This window comes from Podarcis cretensis (genome assembly GCF_951804945.1).
Source record: "Podarcis cretensis genome assembly, chromosome: 8".
In the NCBI taxonomy this organism is placed as follows: Eukaryota; Metazoa; Chordata; class Lepidosauria; order Squamata; family Lacertidae; genus Podarcis; species Podarcis cretensis.
In genome coordinates, this window is record NC_137177.1 from 53,313,740 (window position 1) to 53,338,591 (window position 24,852).

Below are 24,852 nucleotides of genomic sequence, written 5' to 3' on the forward strand. Positions count from 1 at the left end.
GGTCCAGTGAGCTTTTGAAGGCCTTCCTTTCTGATTCAGAGGTGAAAATGGTAGTGGCTCTGGAGCACAGCAGCATATTCAAGTTCTTCTCCACTGCTGACAGTGGACAGTCAAGTAGCAGCAGCAGCAGCAAACGAGGGCTCAAGCAGAATCCTTTTGCTAGAGCTGTGATATTGCTTTGCTTTGTGTAGGGAAACAGAAAATAGTGCTTGAAGCACCTTTAGGAGGCCAAAGTTATGCCAGAAGCATCAAAAAGAGAACTGACCAGTTACACCTGCCTCCTGACTTTTGTGCAAGAGCCAAAGTGACACTGGGAAGACTAGGTGGCCAAGGAGGAAAGTGTGGGAGGGAAGTTTTCAGAACAGCCTTGAAAACAACTACTGTAATAGATAAGTGCATCTTTTACTTCTGGAAGTGCTTGTCTTTAATGATCAGAAAATTCTGATCGGTTAACTCCATGATACGTATGCAGCTGCTTTATACTAAACCAAACAGCTAGCAGTAGTTTCAACTTTTCCAGACCTGGCAGCCAACTTTAACCTAAGCATGCTTTCGGAGATGGAATTCTTAATATTTTCCCATATATTTCTATGGTGGTAGCATGATATCCCCCACCCCCATGGAACAAATCACCTGTCAATCATCTAATGTCATGCTTTCAGCAGGGAGTAGCTGCTCAGTCCAGTTGCCCACAGAAAACTTGGTTGTGCAGCTGTGTACCTGCCCCATATATGACATAACATATGACGGCAGGTGGGCATGGTTTGAGAAAAATGGAAATCCTGAGCCAAACGGAGACCTAGTCCAGGCCAAATTTGACCAAAGAGCCAGAGGTTCCAAAGCCCTATGCTACTGGATCCCAGCCTACCAGCTGAAGACCAATGATCTAGCCTAATATTGTCTATTTGCCAGGGTCTCTGGCAGAGAGAAGTTGCTACCCAGTCCTTTTAAATCATTGCTGCTCAGACCCCCTGCGTGCTACGTAGTCCCCAACTGGGTTCCTTCCAGTGAGGATTCAAACTCTGGAACTCAACTACCCACACTACTGGGAGGTGGGGGAAGGGAGAAAAGAAATCCAGAGAACAAAGGAGATTACACTTCTGTTTATTTTGCACCTCTGCTTCTTTAAGCCACCAGGGAGATGCTGAGTGCCTCTGAGGGCTTGGGAACAGCTCTGCCCCTGCCTAGTAGCAGGAGACTCAAACCCAGCATTAAGGCTTTTCCGGCGCTGTCTCAGCTTCCAAAGGAGAGCCACAAGGATTCAGGAAAAGGTATAAACAAGGAGAGGCAACCTTCACCCCCTCCTGTAATCTCAGCCCATCTTCTCCCATGGCAGCTCCCTATAGTAGCTTCCCCCCCCAACCTTGGTGCCCTCCAGATGTCTTCCACTACAGTTCCCATCAGCCCCAGCATACTAATGCTCTGCTGGTTGCAGATGGTGGGAACTGTAGTGCAAAACAACTGGATGGCACCCAGTTGGGGAAAGGCTGCCCTACATCCCTTGGAATACACACAGAGGGAGCAGATGAGCATCATGTAAAACGTCATTGTGACCTGATATTACAAAAGATGGATTCTGGCAGAGGGGTGTGCGTGTCCTTCTAACGTCAATTGACTTGCCATTTCTTAACAGCAGCTGGAACCACTTTCAGATGAAGTAGTGCCCCCTCAAATGCTCAGTGGAAAGGATGAGGGAAGCGGAGGGGGGAGAATCTCACCTGTTCAGCAAACACTACTGCGGGAGACTGTTTAGGACTGGATCCCCGCCCCAGCCCCCAACAAATCTGTTCACCTAAATCCTCAAAATATTTAGGATTTGAGAAAAGTCCTGTTGGCAGGGGAAAGAGAATGTATGCTGAAAAGTGAGAGTCTGGCTGTTTTTTCCTCTGAAACAAAAATAAGGGAAAGTGTTTTTCAGAAAACCGAGAGGGAAGGCCTGGGAGAGGGGGGGACGAAAAGCAGACTGTGTGTGCGGTTCTAGATGAAGCCTCAGAACTGCAGAGGAGGCAGCTTTTCTGTCCAAAGTCTGGTTGATGCCCTGGTGGGTTCTCCCAGCGCTCGTTATTGCCAGACTCCCGGCAGCCCCTCGTGCAGCAGCTTGTCCACCTCTGTCCTCTGCAGCCAGAGGCGCTGCTGCTTCTCGCTTTGCAGCTCTTCCATGTGGTGGCTGCTCCGGCAGACCTGTGCTCCATCGCAGCTGCCGCCATGCAGCAATCTGCAGGTGTTGCAGCAGGAGGCCGGGAGGGTGCCCGGGCGCATGCACGAATGCAGGTGATAGCGCGGCGGCTCTGTCGGGGACATCCCCGTGCCCGGCACCAGAGCTCGGTGCATCCCTGTGGGGCTCAGCTGGGGGCTCCTTGGCTGCCTTGCTGAGAGAGAGGCTGGGCTGCTACCCCGGTGGAGCTGGGGGCCACCAGGGCTGTCGTAGTGAGGGCTGGGAGACAAGAAGCGGCTTCCCGGAGGCGTGGGGTAGTCCGCTTCCGTAGTTCTGCTGAGCTCCCGTCGCAGGGAGATAAAGGAGAAGGAGGTCTCCAGATCAGGGCCCTCCGAGGCTGGGATCCCGTTGCCGTACGGTGGCTCCTCCGGGCCCAGCACCCACATCTTGCTCCTGTTCTCCGCAAGCCCCTGCGGAGTCTGGAAGTGCTGCTCTCTGCTCCGCAACCGGGGGCTGCTGCGCTCGCAGAGGGGGATGGGGTGCTGCTGCCGCTGCGATGACAATGGCAACCTAGGTCCCAAAGGGTCGCCATACGGGCCCTGCCCTTCCGGACTCTCTCTGTACAGGTCTATCGCATCAGCTGGCTCCACACGGAAATCTCTGCCCCTAGGCCACCGCACCAGGCTCTGCAACTTGGCCACACAGTTCTCTAAGCTGCCTTTGGCTTCCCTGCGGGCCTGGAGAAGGTCTTCAGGTGAAGCGGCGTACGGCTCCAGCTCCCGCACGATCTTCCCCAGGATCTCGCACTCGACCCTGGCTGCAAAAAAGCAGCAGGCTGCAGCAAGGAGGCTGGCACTTGGGGGCAGCTGGGCGATGACCAGGTGGAGGCTGTCTCTTGGGATGTAGCCCAGCCGGCGGAAACTCCTAGTGATGTCGGCCTCAGGCAGGACTCCCTGGAGGACGTGCACGTAAACACCTGAGAAGGTCTGTAGAGAAAGACACAGCAGTTAGTGCCCTGCATTGCTCGACACACAAATTTAATACTGTTACTTATTTACAGCATTTGCTGACCGCTTGGTTACAAAGCAATTTACACAGCCATCGATAAAACAATCCAGTGTTCAAAATAATACAAGGTTGTAGCCAATGCTAGTCTTACTCAGAGCAGACCCACTGAAGTAAATGAACATGACTACCTTAAGTTCATTAATTTCAGTAGCTCTTCTGTGAATATGACTAGTTTTCGATACAACTCACAGTGTTTCAAGCACACAAAAACCACAAGTTTGTTTGTTCAGTGACTAGGCATGGTACACAGCACTAATATTATCTTTGTATTATGCATGAGGTTATACATGCTGCCCAGCTGTCACTGACCGGTTAATAGGGCCTTCTCTGTGGTGGCTCCCTGTTTGCAGAATGCTCTCCCGGGGTGAAGCACATTTGTCTCTCTGGTTATTAACTTTCAGGAGGAACTTAAGAACATTCCTGTTTACCCTGGCATCTATGGCTTAAAGATACAGTTACTGAAAACGAGTATGAAATTTATCCATGCCATGAAATTAGCAGCTGTGGGAGTATGTGACAGCTTCTAATTTTTTTTTTTTAAAGGAAGTTTTAAATTTGTTTTTATTTTAGATTTAATTGTATTGTTTCTGCCATTTTGCTATTTGCTGCCCTGGGCTACTTTAGGAGGAAAGGCAGGACAGAAATTTAATAAAGAATAATGATTCCTTCAGTTCTCTGGAAGAGAAGCAGACTCAGGATTTCAGCTGTAAATATTACTACTCTGACCGAGACAGGAAACAATCAGGAAACTGAGGAAAAGGTGCTGAGAGGCTAAATAAACCTCTGCACACCAATGAATGGAAGGTGGTTGGCTTTATTTTTATACATTGCACATCTGTATGTGAGATGAGCTGCTCTTTGCATGATTTGGAAGGAAGGAATTCAAATAAGTAAAATAAACAACTGTTTCTGTCTGCAATATAGCAGAGTCCTGTGTGGCCTCCTCCCTCTACCCCCACAATGCCTGACTTCCCCCCCACAATGCTCACTTTTATGGTTCCAAATTCCTTGCGCCAGGGGAAGAAGTAAAGATTGACGGCTGCCAGTTCCAGCACCTCAAAGGCCCGGCCAAGATTCTGGAGTGCCAGTCCCTGATCCAGCTGTCCTCGCAGGGCCGAGGCAAGCATGGCGAAGGTGTCCTCCCCTCTCAGGGCACTGTGAACTTCTGGATCCTCCAGCAGTTGCCGCCACATCCGCTCCTTCAGGGACGAGTCGGTGCAGATGCCAGTGTGGCCCTGGTGGAAATTGTTCTCCAAGCACTGACGATACTTCTCCTGCAGCGCCGCTCCAGGAGACATCCTGCAGCAGGATAAGAACAAAGCCCTGAACCTGGTCCCATTTGAAATTCCGTCAATCAAATCAGCCTATGAGGAGTGGGATTGCTAAGCAAATGAATTCAGCCATCAAGCCCATAAAACAGAGCCTTGTATACTGCACAGGATGGTTGTTTTGATTTACAAAAGCCATGGATGAATTTTCCCGCTGCAAATAAAATACCCATGCCAAATATATATATAAAATTCCGCCCCCAGAAGCCCTTTAACATAAGCTGCATTCCATAAATAGGCTGATGCAGTATGGGCAGATATTCTTCATTTGCATGTGTGCATTCTCACTTCTCATGTTTTCTTTTCAATGCCATATATATATATATATATATATATATATATATATATATATATGTGCATGCATGCAAAGGGTAATGTAACTGCAAGCAGGAGGTGGTGATAATGGCCAAGCGATGGGAAAGGGAATTTAAGTGTATTGATTCATTTCAGTCATTTCTACCCTGCCTTTTAGGGGTTAAACCCTCATGGTTTTTATAGGATGATGCCCTGGTGTACAGAGGAATGCTACCGTCTGGAGATTTTGGCAGCTGGAGATTTTGGCAGAAAAAAAGTGTTCTCAAGAACATTACTGGCTCATCAATGAGAATTTGGCTATTCCCTTTCTCTCATCCATCCCAAACTGTTGGCACTCACACACTTCCCCGATTGTCCTCTTGCTTTTTTCAAGCACTGATTAAGTTTCCAGCAGAGTTGCTGCACAGAGCTCTGGTGTACAAACTGACAGCTGGTATTGCAGAGGAATGACAGGTGATCATTTTGGTTAGGATGCCACTGACAATGGAACGCCCTCCATCTTCTGTGTTACTTGTTCGATTTTTATCTTCACTCTCTCCACCATCTCTACTCCAGCCTCCTGCAACCTGATGTCCTCCATATTTTTGGGACTTCCCATATGCCTTGCCACTGACCATGTTGGCTGAGGCTGATGGGAGCTGTGGTCCAAAAGATCTGCTGTCCTCCAGAAGATGCTTAGTCTGGAGAAACTGACAAGGTGCATGGCTGGGGGTGGTGGGGGAAGGAGGGGCGAAGTCTTGCCAATTTCACCACATTGCCTTTTAAATATGTCTCTACATTCTCCACCACTAAAGCGAAAGCAAGTCCTTGTGAGAATATCTATATCAAAATATACACACTGTATAGTATGCCAAGACTGTTCCGATTAGGAATAGAGTTAGGAAACATTTGCTTCTTCACTTCAGTCACATTCAGTTCATTGGTAGAGCATCAGCTTTGCATGCAGAAGTTCCAAGGTTCAACATCTCCAAGTAGGGATGGGAGAGACCCCTGCTTGAAACCCTGGAGAACTGCTGAATACGGTGGGACTCTGTCTGCCACCCTGAGCTCCCTGCCCTTTGGTTGCCACTCTGTGGCTTCCGCCTCTTTCCCTCCACATGTCTGGGAGCCAAAAAAGGCAGCCAGTCACCACAGCCACGGCTCAGAGAGGGTTGAAGAGAGCCACCCTGGGGACCATGAGCCAGGCAGGGGACAGCCCCTGCCCCAAAACAAGTTGTTGGCACTTCTTTGCCAACACTTGCTACGTTCATGGCTTCTGAGTATGTGGCTGTCTTCTGGAAGAAGCCCTGCTGTTAGTGCATAGCGCCATAGACAACAATACACAGTTGTCAACCCAGTTCCTGAACTAACAAGGTAAGTTGCTATGGGAGCACTTTAGAATCAAAGCCCCACAAATAGCTCTTAAAAATAACAATGTGAAAAGATCCAAGCCCAACAGAGGGAGACTCTCGGAGAGTTAACCACCCACCAGATCACCAAGTGCTGAGAATGAGAGACTTGAGGGAGATAGCTTTGCTTTTGCATGTGAGGGAGGGGGGGCGCAGGAGGGCAAGTCTATGGGAGAGAGTCCTGTCACAGCCTCAAGGTGGTAGTAGGGCACACCGTAAGTGCTTCCAGTGAAAGGGGGAGAAGTTGTGCTGTTAAGGTTATGTGGGTACTGTGGCTTTGCAAGGAAATAGGGAAAGGGACAGAATCATAGGGCAAAACAGTGGGGCATCAGCCGCATGGGTGCCCAGTACATAAATTAGTGGGAGACTGTTGGAGTAAACTATATTAAAACCCCTTAGTACTTTAGGAACCCCCTAATAGATCATGAATCATTATTTCAAAAAGTGCCTCATCCACACTAATTTCCTGTTAGTCTGCTCCAAAAGCCTTATCTTAAATTCTACCACAGCTTCTCTGGACCGTATGCCAACATAAAGTGCCAGCCTTTAAGGTGCCACAAGGTGCTTCTCGTTCATGCCTGGTAGGTGCTGTACAGAAAATAAAGACACACATCGCTCCACCAGCAGGTCCAGTCTAAAAAAAAGGGACCGGCATCAGAAGAGACCCACTGGCTCAGAAGATGCCACCATCACCCTGGCAGACTTTCAGGTGCCACAGGGCTGTTGGTCGCTGCTGCTGCTGCACTAGACAAGGAGATTTGGAGCCGGGGGCGGCACATGGGGGGATCCCAGGTAAAGGGCTCGTATTTGGAGGGTGGGGGTCTGCAGAGCCTGAAAGAGCCCCCTCTCCCTGCTCGCAAGGCGATGAAGGGAGCGCCTCTTCGTCCCGCTGGAACGTCATTGGGGGCTGAGTCAAGCACCCCCGCCTCACAAGTTTCCCCCGCACGCCCCCGCAAATCCGGCCGGTTGGGATTCGAACTCGCGTCCCGCTCACCTGCCAGCGCTCGCTCGCTAGCTCCTTGGCCCCCTTCTCTCGGTCTCTCGCTCTCTTTCCCTTTTGGGCTCGCTCCTGTCACTTCCGGTTCTTCTTTGCCCCGCCCTTCCCGAGAGGAGATTACGTCAAGTCTCAGGAGCCGGCCGTTAACCTTTTCCTTGCTGCGCTGAAGGATTTGTGTGTTTTTTTCAAAAAATTCTTAAAGGAACGGGTTAAAAAAAACTTTTTTAAATCATAATTATAATAGAACACAAAAAAGAATGTTATAATATCATTGGCAGGTATTGCAAGTCAATGTTTGTGTATTTCAGACAAATGCCCCAGTTATTTTTAATTTGTTTATTGCTGTCCCTTTCAAGAGGAGGGCTAAATCATTTTTTTAAAAAGGGAGCTCATTACCTTCAGGTTTACAGTCTAAGAAGGCATGACACAAAGGTGGAAAGGTGCATTTAGGTAACCCACCCCAAACAGTTTAGGGACCCAAAGATTAAAACCAGCATTTTGAACTGGACCTAGAAACACACTGGTAGCCAGAGCAATTGGTGCAGAAGTGTTGCATGATCAGACTATGCCTGGGTAACAGTAACATCTAGGGAATAAAAAACAGATCCTGGTAACTTAGCATGATTGTTGCATGGGCTACACCCCAAACTGCTATCAAATCGCAGATTACATCTATCACACAGACTAATCTGTAAAAATCAGGCATAGAGCCAAAGTGGGGGATCCTCATGATTTCTACATTAAATCTTCCTAAAGTCACCATGAAAATGCACATAACATTGGTAGCCCATGAACTGAACCACAAATGTCACAAATCCCATACTTCATGATGCCACTATGGCATGAAAACATAGAGCAAGCCCCTGCAAGGAGGGACTTTTGGAGTACTGGATGGTGTATATAAGCCAGAGCTTTTCAACCTTTTGGGTCCACTGCTCCCTTGACCAACTACAGTCTATCAGTGACACCCCTGTGGGGCTCAGGAGACCAGTTATGTCACCCCTTGCCTGCAGAGCTGGCAGCCCCTCACCCCTCCCTTGAGGAGGGTTCCCTCAGCCTCCTCTCTTCTCCCCTGTCCTTGGAGTCCTCTGCACAGCTGCAGCTGCCACCCCGGTCTCTGAACTGCCCCCCGCCCCAAAGAGAGGGGCCTCCTCACAATGCCCCACAGGGGCCTGGGAAGCACCCCCTGGCCAGCCCCAGAGGCACCATTCACCTGGGGAGCTTGAAGCCAGAGCTGCTGCAACAAACAGTTGTGCAAGAGTTTGGGAGGCAGAGATGTGAGAGGGCATCAGAGGAAAGGGCCAGTGTTGCCCGCGACACCCCTGACCATCGTTCAAGGCATCCCAGGGTGCTATGGCACACTGGTTGAAAACCACTGATAGAGGCCAATGCATGCCCCAAGGCTTCTTCAGTCTTGAAGAATATCATAGCTAACATCATAACAAAACATAGTGGCTGGTATGGTGCAGCCTGATCCTATGCACACTTACTTGGAAGAAAAGCTTGCTGTGTTCGGTTAGGCAGGGTAGTTCCCTAAAAAGTGTGCATTTAAACCCATCCAGTTCTAGAAATCCACAGCAGCTCCGAATAAAATCTCAACCCCTTAGTAGAACATCTGCCTTGCATGCCAAAGGTCACAAGTTCCATCCCCAGCATATCCAGGTAGAGGAGGGAAAGGTTCTCCAATCTGGAATCTTGGGGAGTTGCTGCCAGTCAGTGTAGGCAATACTGAGCTAGATGGACCAATGGGTCTGGAGTCTGTATAAAGGCAGCTTCCTATGTTCCTACCTGCATTTCCATCACTGGCTTCTAGCAAAAGACAGCTTTTGTTTGTAAATCAAAAGACCTGCAGCAGAGGGCGCATTTGCATTGAGAAATAAGCTCTTTTTCCTGATGCAACTGGAAACCTCCAAGCTGTGAAAGGGGGGGGGGGGGAGGAACAATGCTGAGGAACAGGACAGTTCTTCTGTCTTACAGGGTTCTGCTAGAAATCCTGCCTTTATTACCTTTACGGTACTTTTTATTACAATTATTTATTTCCTAGGTAAATGGATTTTAGAATTGCTAAGCCTGATTTGTATTCAATTGCTATGCTTTTATTGTACAGTGCTTAAAACAAACATTGTCATGAGCTGTCTTGCAGGTCTTGTTGTAAGAGCTAGTGTGTATAATGGTTCAAGTGTAGGACTAGGACCTGGGATGCCAGGATTCAAATTCCTGCTCAGCCATTAAAGTCACTGGGTTACCCTGGGCCAGTCACGGTCTCTCAGCCTAAACATACCTCACAAGGTTGTTGTGAGAATAAAACGGGGAGAAGGTGGAGTGTGTGTGTGTGTGTGTAAGTAAGTAAGTAAGTAAGCCAGGATAAACAAAAATCGAATGAATAAATCTGGTGCATGTTTTCTCATAAGTGCAGAGTTCAATGGTGCTTACTCCTAAGTAGGCGTGTGTACAGCCAGTGTGGAGCAAGTGTATGCCAATGTCTTCAAAAGTAAATCCCTGTTGGAGAGTGTCCATGGTGGCTCATTGGAACTGGTAGGGTGGAAGACAGGGAGGAGGCAACATTAGGAGGAGGAGGAAGCTGACAGACAGGGCTACCCTCAGGATGTTGTAAGAAAGAAGACAGGCAGGTTTATGCAACTATGCATGGCATGGAGAAAGTGGATAGAGGAAATATTTATTCCAACTCTCACAACACTAGAACCGGTGGAGATCCATTGAAGCTGAGTGTTGGCAGATTCAGGATGGATAAAAGACTTCTTCATGCAGCTAAGCTATGGAACTCGCTGCCACAAGAGGCAGTGACAGCCACCGACTTTGATGGCTTTAAAAGAGGACTGGACAATTACATGGACAAGGCTATCAATGGCTGCTAGCCATAATGGGTATGCTCCACCTCCAATGTCAGGGGCAGTAATGCTTCTGAATACCAGCTGTTGGGGTTCTGCTTGAGGATTTCCCACAGGCATCTGGTCGGCCACTGCGAGAATAAGATGCTGGGGCTAGATGGCCTGAACCAGCAGACCCGTCTTATGTTCAGGTGGGGACAACTGGGCTCAAGGATGTGTGCTCAGTCCACTGCAGATTGACCCCACAACAAGACTCTCTGACCTCCAGAGGTCTAAGGCTACACCCACACCATGCATTGAATGCCCATTGAAAGCACGTTGCCCCCCCCCCCCCGGAATCCTGGGAACTGTAGTTTGTTAAGAGTGGGGCAAACTACAGTTCCCAGGGTTCTTCTTTCCGGGGGACCATGTGCTTTGAAAGTGTTCTACCTGAATGATTGTGGCTAAGACCTTATTAACGCGGGAGGGACTGCAGCAGTCCGCTCACCTCCCCCGGCGGCGCGGCTGCAACCTTTGCCGAGCTACCCGCCCGCCTCCCGCTCAGGCTTCCCCGGCCCCTCCTCTGAACCTTCTCACGTGGCAGCCACTGTGCCGCCTCCTTCCCCGGCCGCTGCTCCGAGTCTGCGCCCTTCCGCTCGCTCAGTTCGCAAGAGGAGGGAGAAGACGCACAGCCGGACGCACGGAGGGCGCTGTAGCAGGAGGTAAGGCGCAGGTGGGCGCAACCGACTTTCTGGGGGGTGGGGCGCAAGCTGAAACAGGGATTCGCGCTGGGAGAACTCCCTTTGCAAATCGGGCGCTGCAGCGTACAGACCACTACGGGGCATATGCAGAGTGCCTTTGCTTGCATTCCGTGGAGTAGAGAGGTGCGAGGCGTCGTGGTCCCCTCTCCGATTTAAACAGGGGAGCAGCTAAAGCTGAAGGACCTGGGTGTTGGGGACTCCACAGAGAGGCGGAGCGCGCTTCTGGAAAAGCCTAGCCCCCCTGCCTACCGTTAGAGAGCAATTATTGGTGACGCGTTGCATGGATTCCCTTCTGCTTAGTTTCTGGAGATGGCTGTCAGCCCTCTGGTGTATGTTTGTCTTCCTCTAGTGTTGGGCTTCCCAGATACATCCTGGGAGTAGAGGATGCTGGGCTGGATTTGCCTTTGGCCTGATCCAGCAGCCTCTTCTTAGGCTCTTGTGTGAAATTCTGTAGAGCTGCTGCCACTCAGCTGTGTAGCCAGTACAGAGCTAGCTGGACCAGTGGTCTGAGGCATCTTATTCCATCGCGGTGTTTTTTATTTGTTTGATCCATTGATCCAGCCCTTCAAATTGCATTGGCTAGCTGGCTGGGCAAGAGAGCGCTTCTAAGCATGTAAAGAGTGCCTCAGATTTCCTGTAAGTGCAGTTTATTTATTTATATTATTTATTAACAGCAGGGAATAAATGGCACTGGCCAAAATTTTTCAGAAACCGAAAAATATTGTGTGTGTTTGTTTTGTTTTTTTGGAATGGGTAGTGTCATTTGTGAATTTGGAGCCATCACACCAAAAATGGAGTGAAGTCTTGATTCAAAATGGCGCCTGGCTTCCAAACGTCAACGAAGACCCCGCTCCCACCTTGGGAACCCTTGCGACCAAGTTTGGCGGTGATATCTCCAGAGGCATTCAAACCTATAGAGACCAAAGGGACAGACAAACCACTTTCCAAATTATATAGTGGATTGCGTTTATATTTCACCTTTCCTCCAGCGAGCTGAAGGTATTGTAGATGGCTTCCCCACTCCCTTCATATCATTGCAGCCCGATGAGGTACGTTAGGCTGAGAGTTGGTGACTGACCCAAGATTCCCCAATGAGCTTCACTGCCGAATGGAGATTTGACACACCACATTGGCTTTTGTGGGATATGGTGCTACCTGGCAGCACAGATGTGTAAAATCCACTGACAGCTATTAAAATACTGTTTTCCTCTCCACTTGGTATAATTTTCAAGATAGCAGCTGACAAGCCAGGTATCCTATCCACCTGCTGACAGGCTTAGTGTGGCCAGTAGGACAGGCATCATAGCATGGCTGCAGCTTCTCACTATTCAGCTGTGTGCACACTATACATGTAAAGCATGTCTCCACCCACCCAAAGAATTGTAAGCACTGTAGTTTAAGGGTGCTGGGAGGGGTAAACTACAGTTCCCAGGATTCTTGGGGGAAGCAATGTATGGTGTGTAGATAGCCTGTGCCTTCGTCCTTGCTAAGTAAAGGGTCTGACGGCATGGGGTGATTGATGGGGATGGGGGGCGTTGAATTGGAGGCACGTGACATTAGGCAGTCTCTGCCAGCAAGTTCTTCACACTAGCTCCTGAACAGGAGCAGTCCATCTGAGCTGTGAGAACTTTGAATTGCAGTAGCTACCATCCTAGACAGTCCAGTTATTCTGAAGCCTCCCTAAATGCTTATTCTCTCTGTATGTATAATTGTGAGTCTTCTCCGGGCATAAATATACGGTAGTCTGCAGGGGCTGGTTAAACCGTTGGCTTCAGCTGTTGAATTATTGCTATTCTTACTTGTGGGCCTCCTTAGACTTCTGGCAGGCCACTGTGCGAACAGGATGTGGACTAGATGGGCCAGTGGCCTGATCCAACTGCAGAGCTCTTATGTTAAGCCTGTCAGGCCTCTGGAGAGCTCATTAAGGCACCTTATTTCCCTGGATTCCCTGGATTCAGCATTTAGTACTTTTGAGATAGGCTGTCTCTGAACATGGAGGCTTTGTTTATTGTGGCATTGTAGGTTAAACCACAGATCCTAGGGCTTGCCAATCGGAAGGTTGGCGGTTCGAATCCCCGCGATGGGGTGAGCTCCTGTTGCTCGGTCCCTGCTGCTGCCAACCTAGCAGTTCAAAAGCACGCAGTGTAAGTAGATTAATAGGTACCGCTCCAGTGGGAAGGTAAACGGCATATCCATGCGCTGCTCTGGTTCGCCAGAAATGGCTTAGTCATGCTGGCCACATGACCCGGAAGCTGTATGCTGGCTCGCTCAGCCAGTAAAGCGAGATGAACGCCGCAACCCCAGAGTCATCCACAACTGGACCTAACGGTCAGGGGGCCCTTTACCTTTACCTTACTTTTCAGATAGGCTGCCTCTGAACATGGAGGCTTTGTTTATTGTGATTGGCCTGTATCCTCAGAGTTGATTCAGTAAAATTTCAGGTTCAACCGATTCTGGAATAAATGTCTCCTTTCTGTGAAGTCTCTCTTGGATTAAAATGGTTTCCACTGGCTGACTGTAGCTTTGTTCTCTTCTTCACCTTTCACTCCTGATTACTCTTAATAGGTGCAAATTGCCTTTGATCCTTGCAAGATCTTTTATCTGCTATGGCTGGTGTTTGCCTTGGCTAGGCAGTAGGGTTTTTGGAAAAGGAGTGTGGGGAGGGATCCCAGTTGTGACAGCTGGTATGTAGAAAGATCCTAGGAAAAGCTGTTCTAAAAACAACAAAGCAAGAAGAAACTTTCTTTGAATTTTGGCAAAGCTTTGGCAAGCAAGGTGCTGTTTCTATACAATAGTTAATTAAAAACCTTTGGGATGGTTCTGAGGCTAAGATATTCCTGCAAAGGGAAGAGAAAAGTTGTTTGCAATATATTTCCTGGAGGAGAGAGAAAGCAGGGCAAAAGTCCTTTTGCAGCAGACTATGGTCTCATGGAGCAGAGGATGCTTTGCTGCATGGTGCTGAGGTGAGCTGGGATGAGTGAAAATGGACAGAGACAAGTCCCCCCCCCCCTCGCTTAATGCAAGAACCTGGGGCCATCTGATCAAGTTGAAGGTTGGAAGATTCAGGATAAACAAAAAGTACTTTGTCATGCAGCACATAATTAAACTGTGGAATTTTCTCCCAGAAGAGGCAGTGATAGCTGCCAACTTGGATGGCTTTAAAAGAGGATTACACAGATTTCTGGAGGATAAGGCTATCAATGGCTACTAGTCACGATGGATATGTATTCCTTGCACTCTCAGAAGCAGCCTGCTTTTGAATGCCAGTTGCTGGGAATCCCAAGCAGGGAGACTTGCTGTTGCACTCAGGTCCTGGGGGGGGGGGCGGGGTCCATTGGGGAACCTGGTTGGCCACTGTGAGAACAGGATGATGGTCCTTTAGCCTGATCCAGAAGGGCTCTTCTTGTATTCTTAAACAGTATGAAGTTATAGATTTCTGGGAAATGAGGGCTCTTTTGCCAAGGTGTAAAAAGCCAGAGGGGGTGGGATGGTACCTGCATTGAGACAATAGATTTTAAAACATATATAAGTTTTTACAGTAGGACATAGGGGTATAAGAAGTTCTTTGCTGGATTTGACCAAACTCCTGTTTTAGTGTGGCATCTTGTTCTCCCCAGTGTCCAGTCAGGTGCTTCTGGAAAACTCAGAAACAAGGAAAAGTCTGCTCAGAGGTCCACACTTGCCCACTTTATACAACATCAAAGCATCAGGCCCTTTCTTTCAAACTGTTCACTGGGTCTGTCTAGATGCAGCATGATCTGTGTACATAGGCAGGATCGTCTCACACTGCATGAATAGGGGCAACTATGTACAATTGTATTTGCTCACATGGATGCAGTCTATCAGCACAAACATTAAGCTACTCCTTTGCTTCCAATGCCTGTTGATGCTCGAGGCAAACCACAGAACACCCCCACTTACAGCGGCTATATCTAGTTCTTTCATATGAGTCCTGCATGACTCTTCCTTCTCCTCCCTTTTAAAATTTGAAATTTTTCATAAGATTATAATCTTCAGGCCACCGGAGGCAAACCTTTAAAATAGGATGAGCGGAGGAAGGGGGGTGCGATTGGTGTCGGCCGCCCCAGGTGTCATCACTGAAGGGAGGTGACAAAATGCCGGGTGGCACTCACCGTGGGGCCTACAGCGCACTTGAGCCACGCATCTCTCCTGAGAGAGACGTGGTGGCTTGGACGCCCGCAGGCTCAGCGCTGCCCCAAATGGACTACCCGCTGCCTCCCCCCCAGCTGTAGGGCAGCTGAGTGGGAGGAGGCAGGCAGACTCTGGAGGTCCCGCAGTGCGTCCCACCCCTGGGCACGCCGCCCCAGGTGCCCAAGCAGCTTCCTCTGCCGCTGGATGAGCGGGTACATATTAAAAATGTATAAACTGGACCTTCATCCAAAAATGGATTTCAGGGCAATATACATATGAATCTTAAGCCACAGAATTATAGAGTTGGATGGGACCCCGAGGATCATCAACCTCCCTCAATGCAGGAATATGCAGCTGTCCCTTACGGGGATTGAACCTGCAACCTTGGTGTTATCAGCACCCCACTTTAACCAACTGAGCCATCTCCAGTGCAAAATTAAAAAAACAGAAAGTGTTAAACAGCAGTATGATAAATCTGAGAGGAATGAAAATACTTTACCAGCTGAAAATACAATAACTTAAGATGCCTGGGCAAATGAAAGGTTTTAAGCTGGTGCCAAAGGGAATTCATCATTTGCTATGGAGTGGGATGAGCAGGTGCTCACTGTAGAGAATAGCTAAGGTTCCAACTTCACCTCTGCGTTAAAATGGATCCATTAGATTGGGGTTAGGTTGGACTAGGGGTGGGGGAACCTGTGGCCCTTCAGATCAGCCCCTGCCAGCATGTCAGGAATGATGGGAGTCCCAGTCCAGTGATACCTGGAGGACCACAGGTTCTCCATCCTGGCATTAAATTAAAGCTAGGAATATGAATACCTTGCAAATGGGACTTGTGCCAGTACTTCTACTGTGCCTGTGGTCCTGAGTGTTCCCTTTGCTTTTTCTTCCTTTCTTTTTTTCCAAGCCAGCCTTGGCCAGTATCCTCCTGGCCACGTCTGGGACAACCGACTTCATTTTTCAAGGCGGCATTTCCCAAGAGACAGCGTGTTCTGAGGTTCCTCTCTGATCACAAAACAGCTGGCACTCTCCGCACAAATTTAGCAAAAAGCCTAGGTTAGATTAAAACGATAACGCAATTCACCCTGTCAAGTCCTGGTTATAAATCTGGAAGGACGTGTACTTTGGAGAAAGGCCTGGAGGAGGCCTGGAGGAGCCTCCTACCACCACTGCTTTTTTGTTCTTGAGCCAAATCATTTACAAGTGTGAAACCCAAGGGATTGCAGTATCCTGATAGGATAGGAAGAAGCACTTTTAACTGTTGGAAGGCGGTGGGGACCTTTGAGAGGCCTCCTACATGAAGCTGAATAATCTCCTTCCATGTCCAGGAAAAATATTTCCCATATTTAAAGTGCCAGGTGATTCTTTCTTCCATTTATTTCAGGAGCAAGTGTCAGATTTGGTTTGGGGTGCTATGTTGATGTTCAGGACAGACAAAAAGGTAGGCGTCTTTATGCAATGCGTAATGAATTTAGTTGCACATGACGTGCTGACAGTTCTAACAGTGTAAATGGATAAGACCACTGTTCTTTAGCTTGGGGGATTTGGCCTGATCCAAGGTGGCTCACAGCAGGAGCACTACCACCATGCAAATATATGATAAAAGATTAAGAAATGGGTCCCCTAGGCATGTTTGGGTTAAAACTTAAAATTGTATCTTGGGTCTGAAAAGGTTGCAGCTAAATGGATTGGACATTTCATTTCATTTCCCTTTTAATTTGTATGCTGCCTTACTATATTACTATACACAAGGCCGTTTACAAGCTGAAGAAACAACAGTCCAATACAATACGTTAGACAGGTATGGTGTCACTGTATTTTTCGCTCTATAGGACGCATCGGACCATAGGACGCACTGGACCATAGGACGCACTGGACCATAGGAGGGGGAGAACGGGGGGGGGGAATCTCCCCCTCTCTGCTCTGCGCCAAACCGAGCCCCTTCCATTTCTCCTCCCACTTCGCTGAAGGGGCGCTGCGCAGAGAGGGAAAACTGTGCAGCGCCTCTCCAGCGAAGCGAAGCCTGAAGAGCAAGAGGGATCGGTGTGCACCAACCCCTCTCGCTCTCCAGGCTTCAGGCGGCTATCCACAAGCCTTTGGAGCGCAGCGGGAACTCCTGCTGCGCTCTGAAGACTTGCGGATAGCTGCCCGAAGTTCGCGCTGCGCTCCGGCGGCTTCGGGCGGCTTCAGCGAAAGCAACGCGAAACCTCTGGAGCGCAGGGGGAGCTCTCCCTCTGTGCTTCGGAGGCTTCGTGTTGCTATCGCTGAAGCCGAGGAGCCTGCATTCGCTCCATAGGACACACACACATTTCCTCTTAATTTTTGGAAGGGGAAAAGTACGTCCTATAGAGGGGAAAATACGGTAATTGTTCTTGCCAGCAGCTTTTAAACTGTACAGCTAAAAGTGGAAGCTCTACAGTTAGGAGATGTGCAGGCCAGGTGTTGGGAACAGATACAAAATGATCACGGGGGTAGAGCAGCTCCCCTGTGAAGAAAGATTACAACATTGGGGGCCTTTTAGTTCAGCAAAAAAAGTGACTAAGAGGAGATACAATAGAAGTGTATAAAAATGATGCATGGTGCTCAGAAAGTGGGTAAGTTTTTCTCTGTCCCTCATAATACTAGAACTCAGGGAAAACCAAGGAAGATTCAGGTCAGACAAAAGCAGTTCCTCCTTCACTCAGCGCATAGTTACAAACTATGGGATTCGTTCCTGCAAGAGGTAGTGAGTGCCACCAACTCATATGGCTTTAAAAGGGGGTTATTTATTTATTTTATTTCATAACATTTATACACTAATTGGTTGTAGAAGAAAAACCTCAAGAGCGGTTTACAAAAAGATAAAACAATAAAATTATCAAGAAAAAATTGCAAGAGCAGTTTAAAATGTACAAAAAGCTAAAATAGTAACAACAGGTATTTATTAGAGAAATTCATGGAGCGCAAGCCTATCAAGGCTTCTAGCCACAGTGGCTATGTTCTCCCTCCACTGTCAGAGGCAATGTGCTGCTGGCTATCAGTTGCTGGGAATCACAGGTGGGGAAGAGTTCTGTTGCACTTGCATCATGCTTCCAGGTGGCCCGTAGGCATCTTGTTGGCCCCTATGATAAGAGAGTGTTGGATTTGACGGGCCTGATCCGGCAGGGCTCTTCTTATGTCCTGTTTTTCAACTCCCCGAGGGTATCTGTACTTTCCTATGGGTGACTCTGTCTTCTGTTGGAGGAATACAACCCAAAATTTCATAATCTTTCATCCATATACAAAAAGTCAATTATGGTTTAAGGAACATTATACAGATTTGTGTGTGTGTCCTTGGTTACTGTGATATTTTAAGCAGAATGTCAAATTATACGAGAAGAGTGTCAAATTATACAAGTGAAAATAATGTAGGAGGTTGAACATTGTATTGGAATTTTATATTCCTCATAATTAACAAACTCCATTCTTCAATAAATTTGTTTGGTGCACATCTTTCAATATCTCTTTTATAATGTATAAATGTTGCGACAACGCTATATCATATATCACATTTTTTTTAATACCATTGCAAAATGTTAACCGGTTTATCTGATATCCAGTTTCTTGCTGTGACTGGTCTGTCTGCAGTGATCTCAGCTGTTGCAGGTTCCAGATCTTTCTTGTTTACTGTGTGTTTCAGATATCCCAATAAAGCAGACAGTTTCTTAGGTGTTGGCATAAAAATATTTTTTTCCTTTGTTTTGCCGGTGTGATTTGCCTCCTGCCCAGTCCTTCTTAAGCATCTGTTGTGGGTTTATTTTATATTCTTGTGCTGCTTTTCCAACAGCAAATGTTGAGCTCAAAGCAGCTGATGATAATACCACAAGCATGAAATTGATTGTAATAAAACCTCACAGCGGTTTACAAAAATAATAAAATGATAAAATTATTGGTAAGAAAAGAAACCTATTTAAAACATTCAGATATAATTAAACAATAAGCTAAAAACCAGATTAAAACACGTCAATATTCTACGTGTCTAGGTAGGGTTGCCTAAACAAAAATGTTTTTAGCAGAGGCCAAAAACAGTACTGTGTAGGGGCCTGCCTGATGTCTATAGTGCTGCCACACCAAAAGATCATTTTCTTACAAATGTACACCACTTCTGGGTGAAGATTTAATAGTATCAGCTGCTCTGAATCTGAGAGAGAATTTCAAGGGCTAGCATGCTTGCCCACCATGTGCATATAAACAAAGAGGTAAGTAACATCTTTAAAACAACCTTAATGTATTTGTAAAGCAATCAGGAAAGAAAGGGGGAAGTTGTAAAATACACAGTGCAGTATATCAGTGAGCAAACAAGGCCTTATTCTGCTTTTGTTACTCATGTTACTCAGCAGGAGGAGGAAGGGCCGGAGCTTTTGAGATATTAAGGCAAGGGGACCACACTGAAGGAATGCTGTTTTGTCTCTCCTGTTCTCATAATGAATGGGTTTGATGTATCATTTACCAAAGGGCTGGGGAATTCTTTGGCCCTCCCGGGTTTCAATGAAGCCCTGATGTAAATTGAAGTCCAGCAGCATTTGGAAGGCTATCAGCCATAAGTTTCCCATCCCTAATTCTTGTATGCTATCTGTGCTTTGCGGTTGCAAAGGAGAGCTGCTTTGCAGGAATGACATACAGTGCGTTGTTGAAGTATGTGAGTAAAGAGTTGAATAATACACGTTTCCTAATAAAAATGTAAGTGTAGCCCTGCTAGATCAGGCCAAAGGCCCATCTAGTCCCAGCATCCTGTTCTCGCATTGGCCAACCAGATATCTTTGGGAAGCCCATGCATTTAATGCATTTTAAGTATATCCTTTTTTACACATGGATATGGAGACAAAAACTGAAAGCATTTAAATGCGAGAGATACACACAATATCAATTCTGTATAAAGCTATAGATTCATTTTGTAGAGTAGTTGTTTTTTTATATTAAAAAGTTAATGAATTTAAATGCATTACATCCTTTCCCCCTTTGTTTTAAAATGCTTGTTATACCTGAATCACTGTGTAGGATGTAGCTGCAATATGACTTTGCTCTGAGCTGTACAAATCATCTCTTGGGGCCTGTGAGCAATGGAAAGACTTGCTTAGGAGATATTTGCTACTCGCAAGTATTCCATGCTGGTGGGCTTGAAACATAACCTAACAATTTAGGAAGAGTCCAGCTGCATCAGGCCAAAAGCCCATCATAGAACAGCATTTGTCCAATCCTCTTTTACACCCATCTAAGTTGGTGACCAGGGATGCGGGTGGCGCTGTGGGTTAAACCACAGAGCCTAGGACTTGCCGATCAGAATATCTGTGGTTCGAATCCCCGCAACGGGGTGAGCTCCCGTTGCTCGGTCCCAGCTCCTGCCAATCTAGCAGTTCGAAAGCACATCAAAGTGCAAGTAGATAAATAGGTACCGCTCCGGCGGGAAGGTAAACGGCGTTTCCGTGCGCTGCTCTGGTTCACCAGAAGTGGCTTAGTCATGCTGGCCACATGACCTGGAAGCTGTACGCCGGCTCCCTTGGTCAATAAAGTGAGATGAGCGCCGCAACCCCAGAATCGGCCTCAACTGGACCTAAGGTCAGGGGTCCCTTTACCTTTACTAAGTTGGTGACCATCACTACCTCCTGTAGGAGCACAATCCACATTTTAGCTATGCACTTTTGTCTGTCCTGAATCTTGGAACATTCAGCTCCACTGTATGTCCTCGAGTTCTAGTATTATGAGAGAGGAAAAGAAACTTTCCTCTGCAGTGGTACCTCAGGTTACAGACACTTCAGGTTACATACGCTTCAGGTTACAGACTCTTCTAACCCAGAAATAGTACCTTGGGTTAAGAACTTTGCTTCAGGATAAGAACAGAAATCGTGTGGCGGCAGTGGGAGGCCCCATTAGCTAAAGTGGTGCTTCAGGTTAAGAACAGTTTCAGGTTAAGAATAGACCTCCGGAATGAATTAGGTATGTAACCCGAGGTACCACTGTATTAACTTTCTCTGCACCATGCATCATTTTGTTCACCTCTGTCATCTCTCCCCACCCTTACTTGCCATTTCTCTAAGCTAAAAAGCTCCAAAAGTTATAACGAAAGGTTATAAATTTTGGAGCTTTTTAGTTTAGAGAAATGGCAAGTAAGGGTGGGGAGAGATGACAGAGTTTCTCTGTTTCCCCCCTTGATCATTTTGGTTTCCCTTTTCTGAACCTTTTCCCAGATCTACAACATCCCTTTTTGAGGTGAGGCAACCAGAGCTGAACACAGTATATTCTAAGTGCAGTGTAACCGTAGATTTGTATAATGGCATTATGATACTTAGAGCACTGGCTAAGCTTGTTAACACGGTCTGCAATTTGCAATGATGCTGCCAGGATTGTCTTTGCCGTCCTTCCAACTGTGTACTGCGCTGTGCCCTTTCCGCATGTGTTGTTTTCCTTCTCTGTCCTGCGACGGCGGCGCAGCTGACAAAAGCTTTTCCATCTGCTTAATTCTCTTTCACTGCAAGGAGAAGGGGTGGGGGGACTGTTTTGAAGAGCTCTTTATGCATCTTCCATCTAGCCAATTATTATATTAAACTCTAGGGCTGAGATGCATGAATTAATTAAATTTCCCTCTTTGCTTTTTAAAGCGAGGGAGGTTGTTGGGATAGCATCACCCTTCTCTTAAAAAAATATCCCTTTGCTCTGCTGCCGCTGGTTCAGATGCTAGCCTAGTAACTGAACTGTCCAATGGTTACAGAATGCGTTGCTGCAGCTTCTCATCGTTTAAGCTTGAGCTGAGCGTGTGTTGCAGGATTGGAGAAAACTGGGGCAGCACATGGGGCGCTGGAGGGCAGTGTTAACAGCCGGTGCACAGCGTGGACTTGATGCCAGCGGCTTTGGCAGTGTGCTCCAGGACTCGGATAGCTCACGCTAGATAACTGCATTGCTGTGGTTTGTGTTGCTTTTCTTTCCCTTTAGAAATACTGTTTAAATTGTGACACTGGCCCATGTTAGAACCATCTAACAAGCTTAGCACAGAAGCATACAGCCAAGAAAGTCATTAAGAGAAAGACAAAGCATCACTGCCACTAGAACTGCCCTCTCCTCCAGCAGCTTTCACCCTTAGCATCAAAACCCAATACAAATTAGAAGGCTCTGCCTAAGTCTTAATTCTCCATTGCCATTGCTGTTGTTGTTAATGCTTTTTTGCTCATGGGTCATTGGTGGAGCATCTGCTTTTCACTCAAAAGGTCCCAGGGCCATTTCCTGGCTGCTTGGGCGGGGGGATCCCTTGGACATCCACTGCCAGTCAGTATAGACTGCAGTGGCCAGCAAACTTTTTCAGCAGGGGGCTGGTCCACTGTCCTTTAGACCTTGTGTGGGGCTGGACTATATTTTGAAAAAAATATATGAACAAATTCCTGTGCCTCACAAATAACCCAGAGATGCATTTTACATAAAAGAACACATTCTACTCATGTAAAAACACGCTGATTCCCAGACCGTCTGTGGGCCAGATTGAGAAGGCGACTGGGCCGCATCCAGCCCCCAGGCCTTCGTTTGCCTACCCATGGTAGACTGACAGTCTGACTTGGTACAAGGCAGCTTCCTGTGTTTCTGCTGGCAGTCTGGAATGCCAAGCTGTAGTTTGTTCACTAAGGTCACTGAAAGTCAGGGGGAAGTAAAAGTCCCTGGCTGTTTCATTAGATAAGCTCTTTCAAAAGATCTTTGCATGGGATCCTGCCTGAGGCAGTAAGCAGATGATGAAATAAAACTTTCTTGCTAGCTTGCGGTTCTGTAAGTGATTTGAGTCTATCCTGTACGAGAAGCTGCTTGAATGTGGCAGTGGTGTACCATGTATGGAGCATGGACAGCTCTGGACATTTGCAAGTACATATCTTCTGCAATAGTGAGTTAGTGGTGGATTTATAGTGGACCACCCACACGTACATCATTATGCTTTATTAGTTTACTCTGTAGTGCTTCCCCAATGTTAATACATCATTGCCTTGCAGAGGGGCACACTTGTGATATAGAATAACAAAAGTGGGACAAAAAAACCACAAATGTGGAACATTTGTGGCATGGTTCCAGGATTTCAGCAGGAAGTTACAAGATATGTACTGATTGGAAACAAAACAGTATGTCCTCACCAAAACCTTTGCAGGTGTAAATGAGACTGAAAGTGGGATTGTGTATAACTGCCCCATTACTTTAATGAACACAAATTGTCATGAATGCACAATAAAAATGCCATAATGTGCTGTGGTCTGCATTAACTCTGGACACAACTGATGTTTCTGGTTTTTAGAGATGCATTGCCATCTGTGTCTTTTGACGATAAGTTTGCAACTCATATTTTGATTGATTGTCCTCTTGTTCGGTACACTTGTGGGAGAGCCCAGAACCAGGATAGGCTAAAGAGGCAAAATACACAAGCTTTGGCCTCAGAGGTAAGCTTACAGGATCAAACACCCAGCTGCTTCGATGTGCCAGCATGGGAGAAGCAGTTGCAGGCCAGGCAGCTGACATAGCTGGTTCCTTATTGCTGATGTTGACAGGAGTGTGCGGTTATTGCACAGGGGTAGGTTGTTTACACGATGAATGCGCTCTTATTCCTATAAATTGATTCAGTCCTTAAAAATAATACCCCCAAAAAGCGCATAGGTAGCTGATGGACTGTTTGGACTTGTCTTGTGTGATTAGGTGATCCCCAAAACTCTACATGCTTGTTTTTCATCACATGTACACAGGTGTTTCCCGTTGTTTGCTTCATGATGTTTGGACTGTTGGAGACTCTTCTGTTTATTTCACACCTTGCTAATCAGTTGAGTGCTATCCCAGCCTCTTTTGCTTATTGCTAATTGCAGCACCTGACCACGCTAAATAAAGATATTATACTGCTTGGCTTAAAGTAAGCTATTGAAGGAGAGAGGAAGGATGAGAGAACAGAATGGTAGGATATGACTTTGGTTTAAAGTAGGGATGGGAAACCTGTGGTCTTGCAGATGTTGCTGAACTACAACTCCCATCATCCCTAGCCATTGGCCATGCTCCCTGAGGCTGATGGGTGTTGGAGTCCAACAACAGCTGGAGGGCCACAGCTTCTCCATCTTGTATCAGTCAATGCAGAACTTAAATGTGTTTGCCCAGCTGGATTAAATTACTATCCTCTCTTCTTTTGCTCTAACATGTAACCTGAGTAAGGAGTTGACTGCCAGGTGTGGGTCCTGATTTGGGAAGTGAACCAGCAAGGTGAATGGGAGGTGTGATGGAGAGAATGCCCCAGGTTCCCTCTGTTGGTCTGTCATTTTGACAGCTGTAGTCTTAATAATTCATGTCATTTCAAAGCACACAAGTAAATGTTGCAAACCACTCTTAGGTAACATGGGACTTCCTATGTCGTCTTTTGGAACAGTAAGAGAGACAATGATAAATCCTTTTGTATTCTGGGTGAATTATTCACATACAGATTTTTTAAATGGTTTTGAATTTTTGAAAAGGAAGAGCTTTGGCATGTAGCCTTCAATCTGCTTAATAGGTATTTTTTTAGCTTATTGCCAGAGGGTGGTGGTGGGAGCATTTTAAATTGCAACATATGCTCACTCCAACTTCAATGTCTTGTGGTATCCTTTCCTATTTTCTCAATAAGCTTCTTTAACAAAAGATGAGCCTAGCAACTTGGGGTTCAGGGTAGCAGTACTCTGGTAGCACAAGTGAGCCTAGCCACTCGTGTTCTGGGTAACAGTGATGCTTCCTGGATCCTCCCTCTCAGCTGAATTCATCTAGGAACCTTAACGGCACTTTCACTCTGTCCTTTGCTTGGGATTATGAGGTTTTCCATGGGGTGGCAGCAGTGCCAGCCCTACCATTGGGCCTAGTGAGGTAAGCTGGTT

General features: G+C 47.0%; 2 protein-coding genes across 5 annotated transcripts in view; one reads left to right on the forward strand and one right to left on the reverse strand.

The window, feature by feature from the left end:
• Window positions 1-1,088: 1,088 nt before the first annotated feature.
• SPATA2L (spermatogenesis associated 2 like) lies at window positions 1,089-7,336 on the reverse strand. Its single transcript, XM_079989332.1, has 3 exons — window positions 7,249-7,336; window positions 4,213-4,522; window positions 1,089-3,141 (listed from the first exon to the last, which is right to left on the reverse strand). Exons 2-3 carry the CDS (start codon window positions 4,519-4,521, stop codon window positions 2,062-2,064), a joined length of 1,389 nt encoding a protein of 462 aa, XP_079845458.1. The 5' UTR covers window position 4,522; window positions 7,249-7,336; the 3' UTR covers window positions 1,089-2,061.
• Window positions 7,337-10,674: 3,338 nt separating this feature from the next.
• KIAA0513 overlaps window positions 10,675-24,852 on the forward strand; it is a 50,402-nt gene continuing 36,224 nt past the window's right edge. For 2 of the 4 annotated variants that reach the window (XM_079988885.1, XM_079988889.1), the window contains exon 1: window positions 10,675-10,801. The gene's annotated coding sequence lies outside the window, so the exon portion shown is untranslated. Of the gene's footprint in view, window positions 10,813-11,453; window positions 11,477-24,852 lie in introns of those variants that run through there. The other 2 variants (XM_079988886.1, XM_079988888.1) reach the window with 2 other exon arrangements.

What these genes read in the sequence shown, in the direction of transcription:
- SPATA2L (XM_079989332.1), bottom strand. Translation starts at nt 4,521, where the DNA reads ATGTCTCCTGGAGCGGCGCTGCAGGAGAAGTATCGTCAGTGCTTGGAG. An exon ending in AGGAATTTGGAACCATAAAA is followed by an intron (nt 3,142 to 4,212) that starts GTGAGCATTGTG and finishes CTTTCTCTACAG; the next exon opens with ACCTTCTCAGGTGTTTACGT.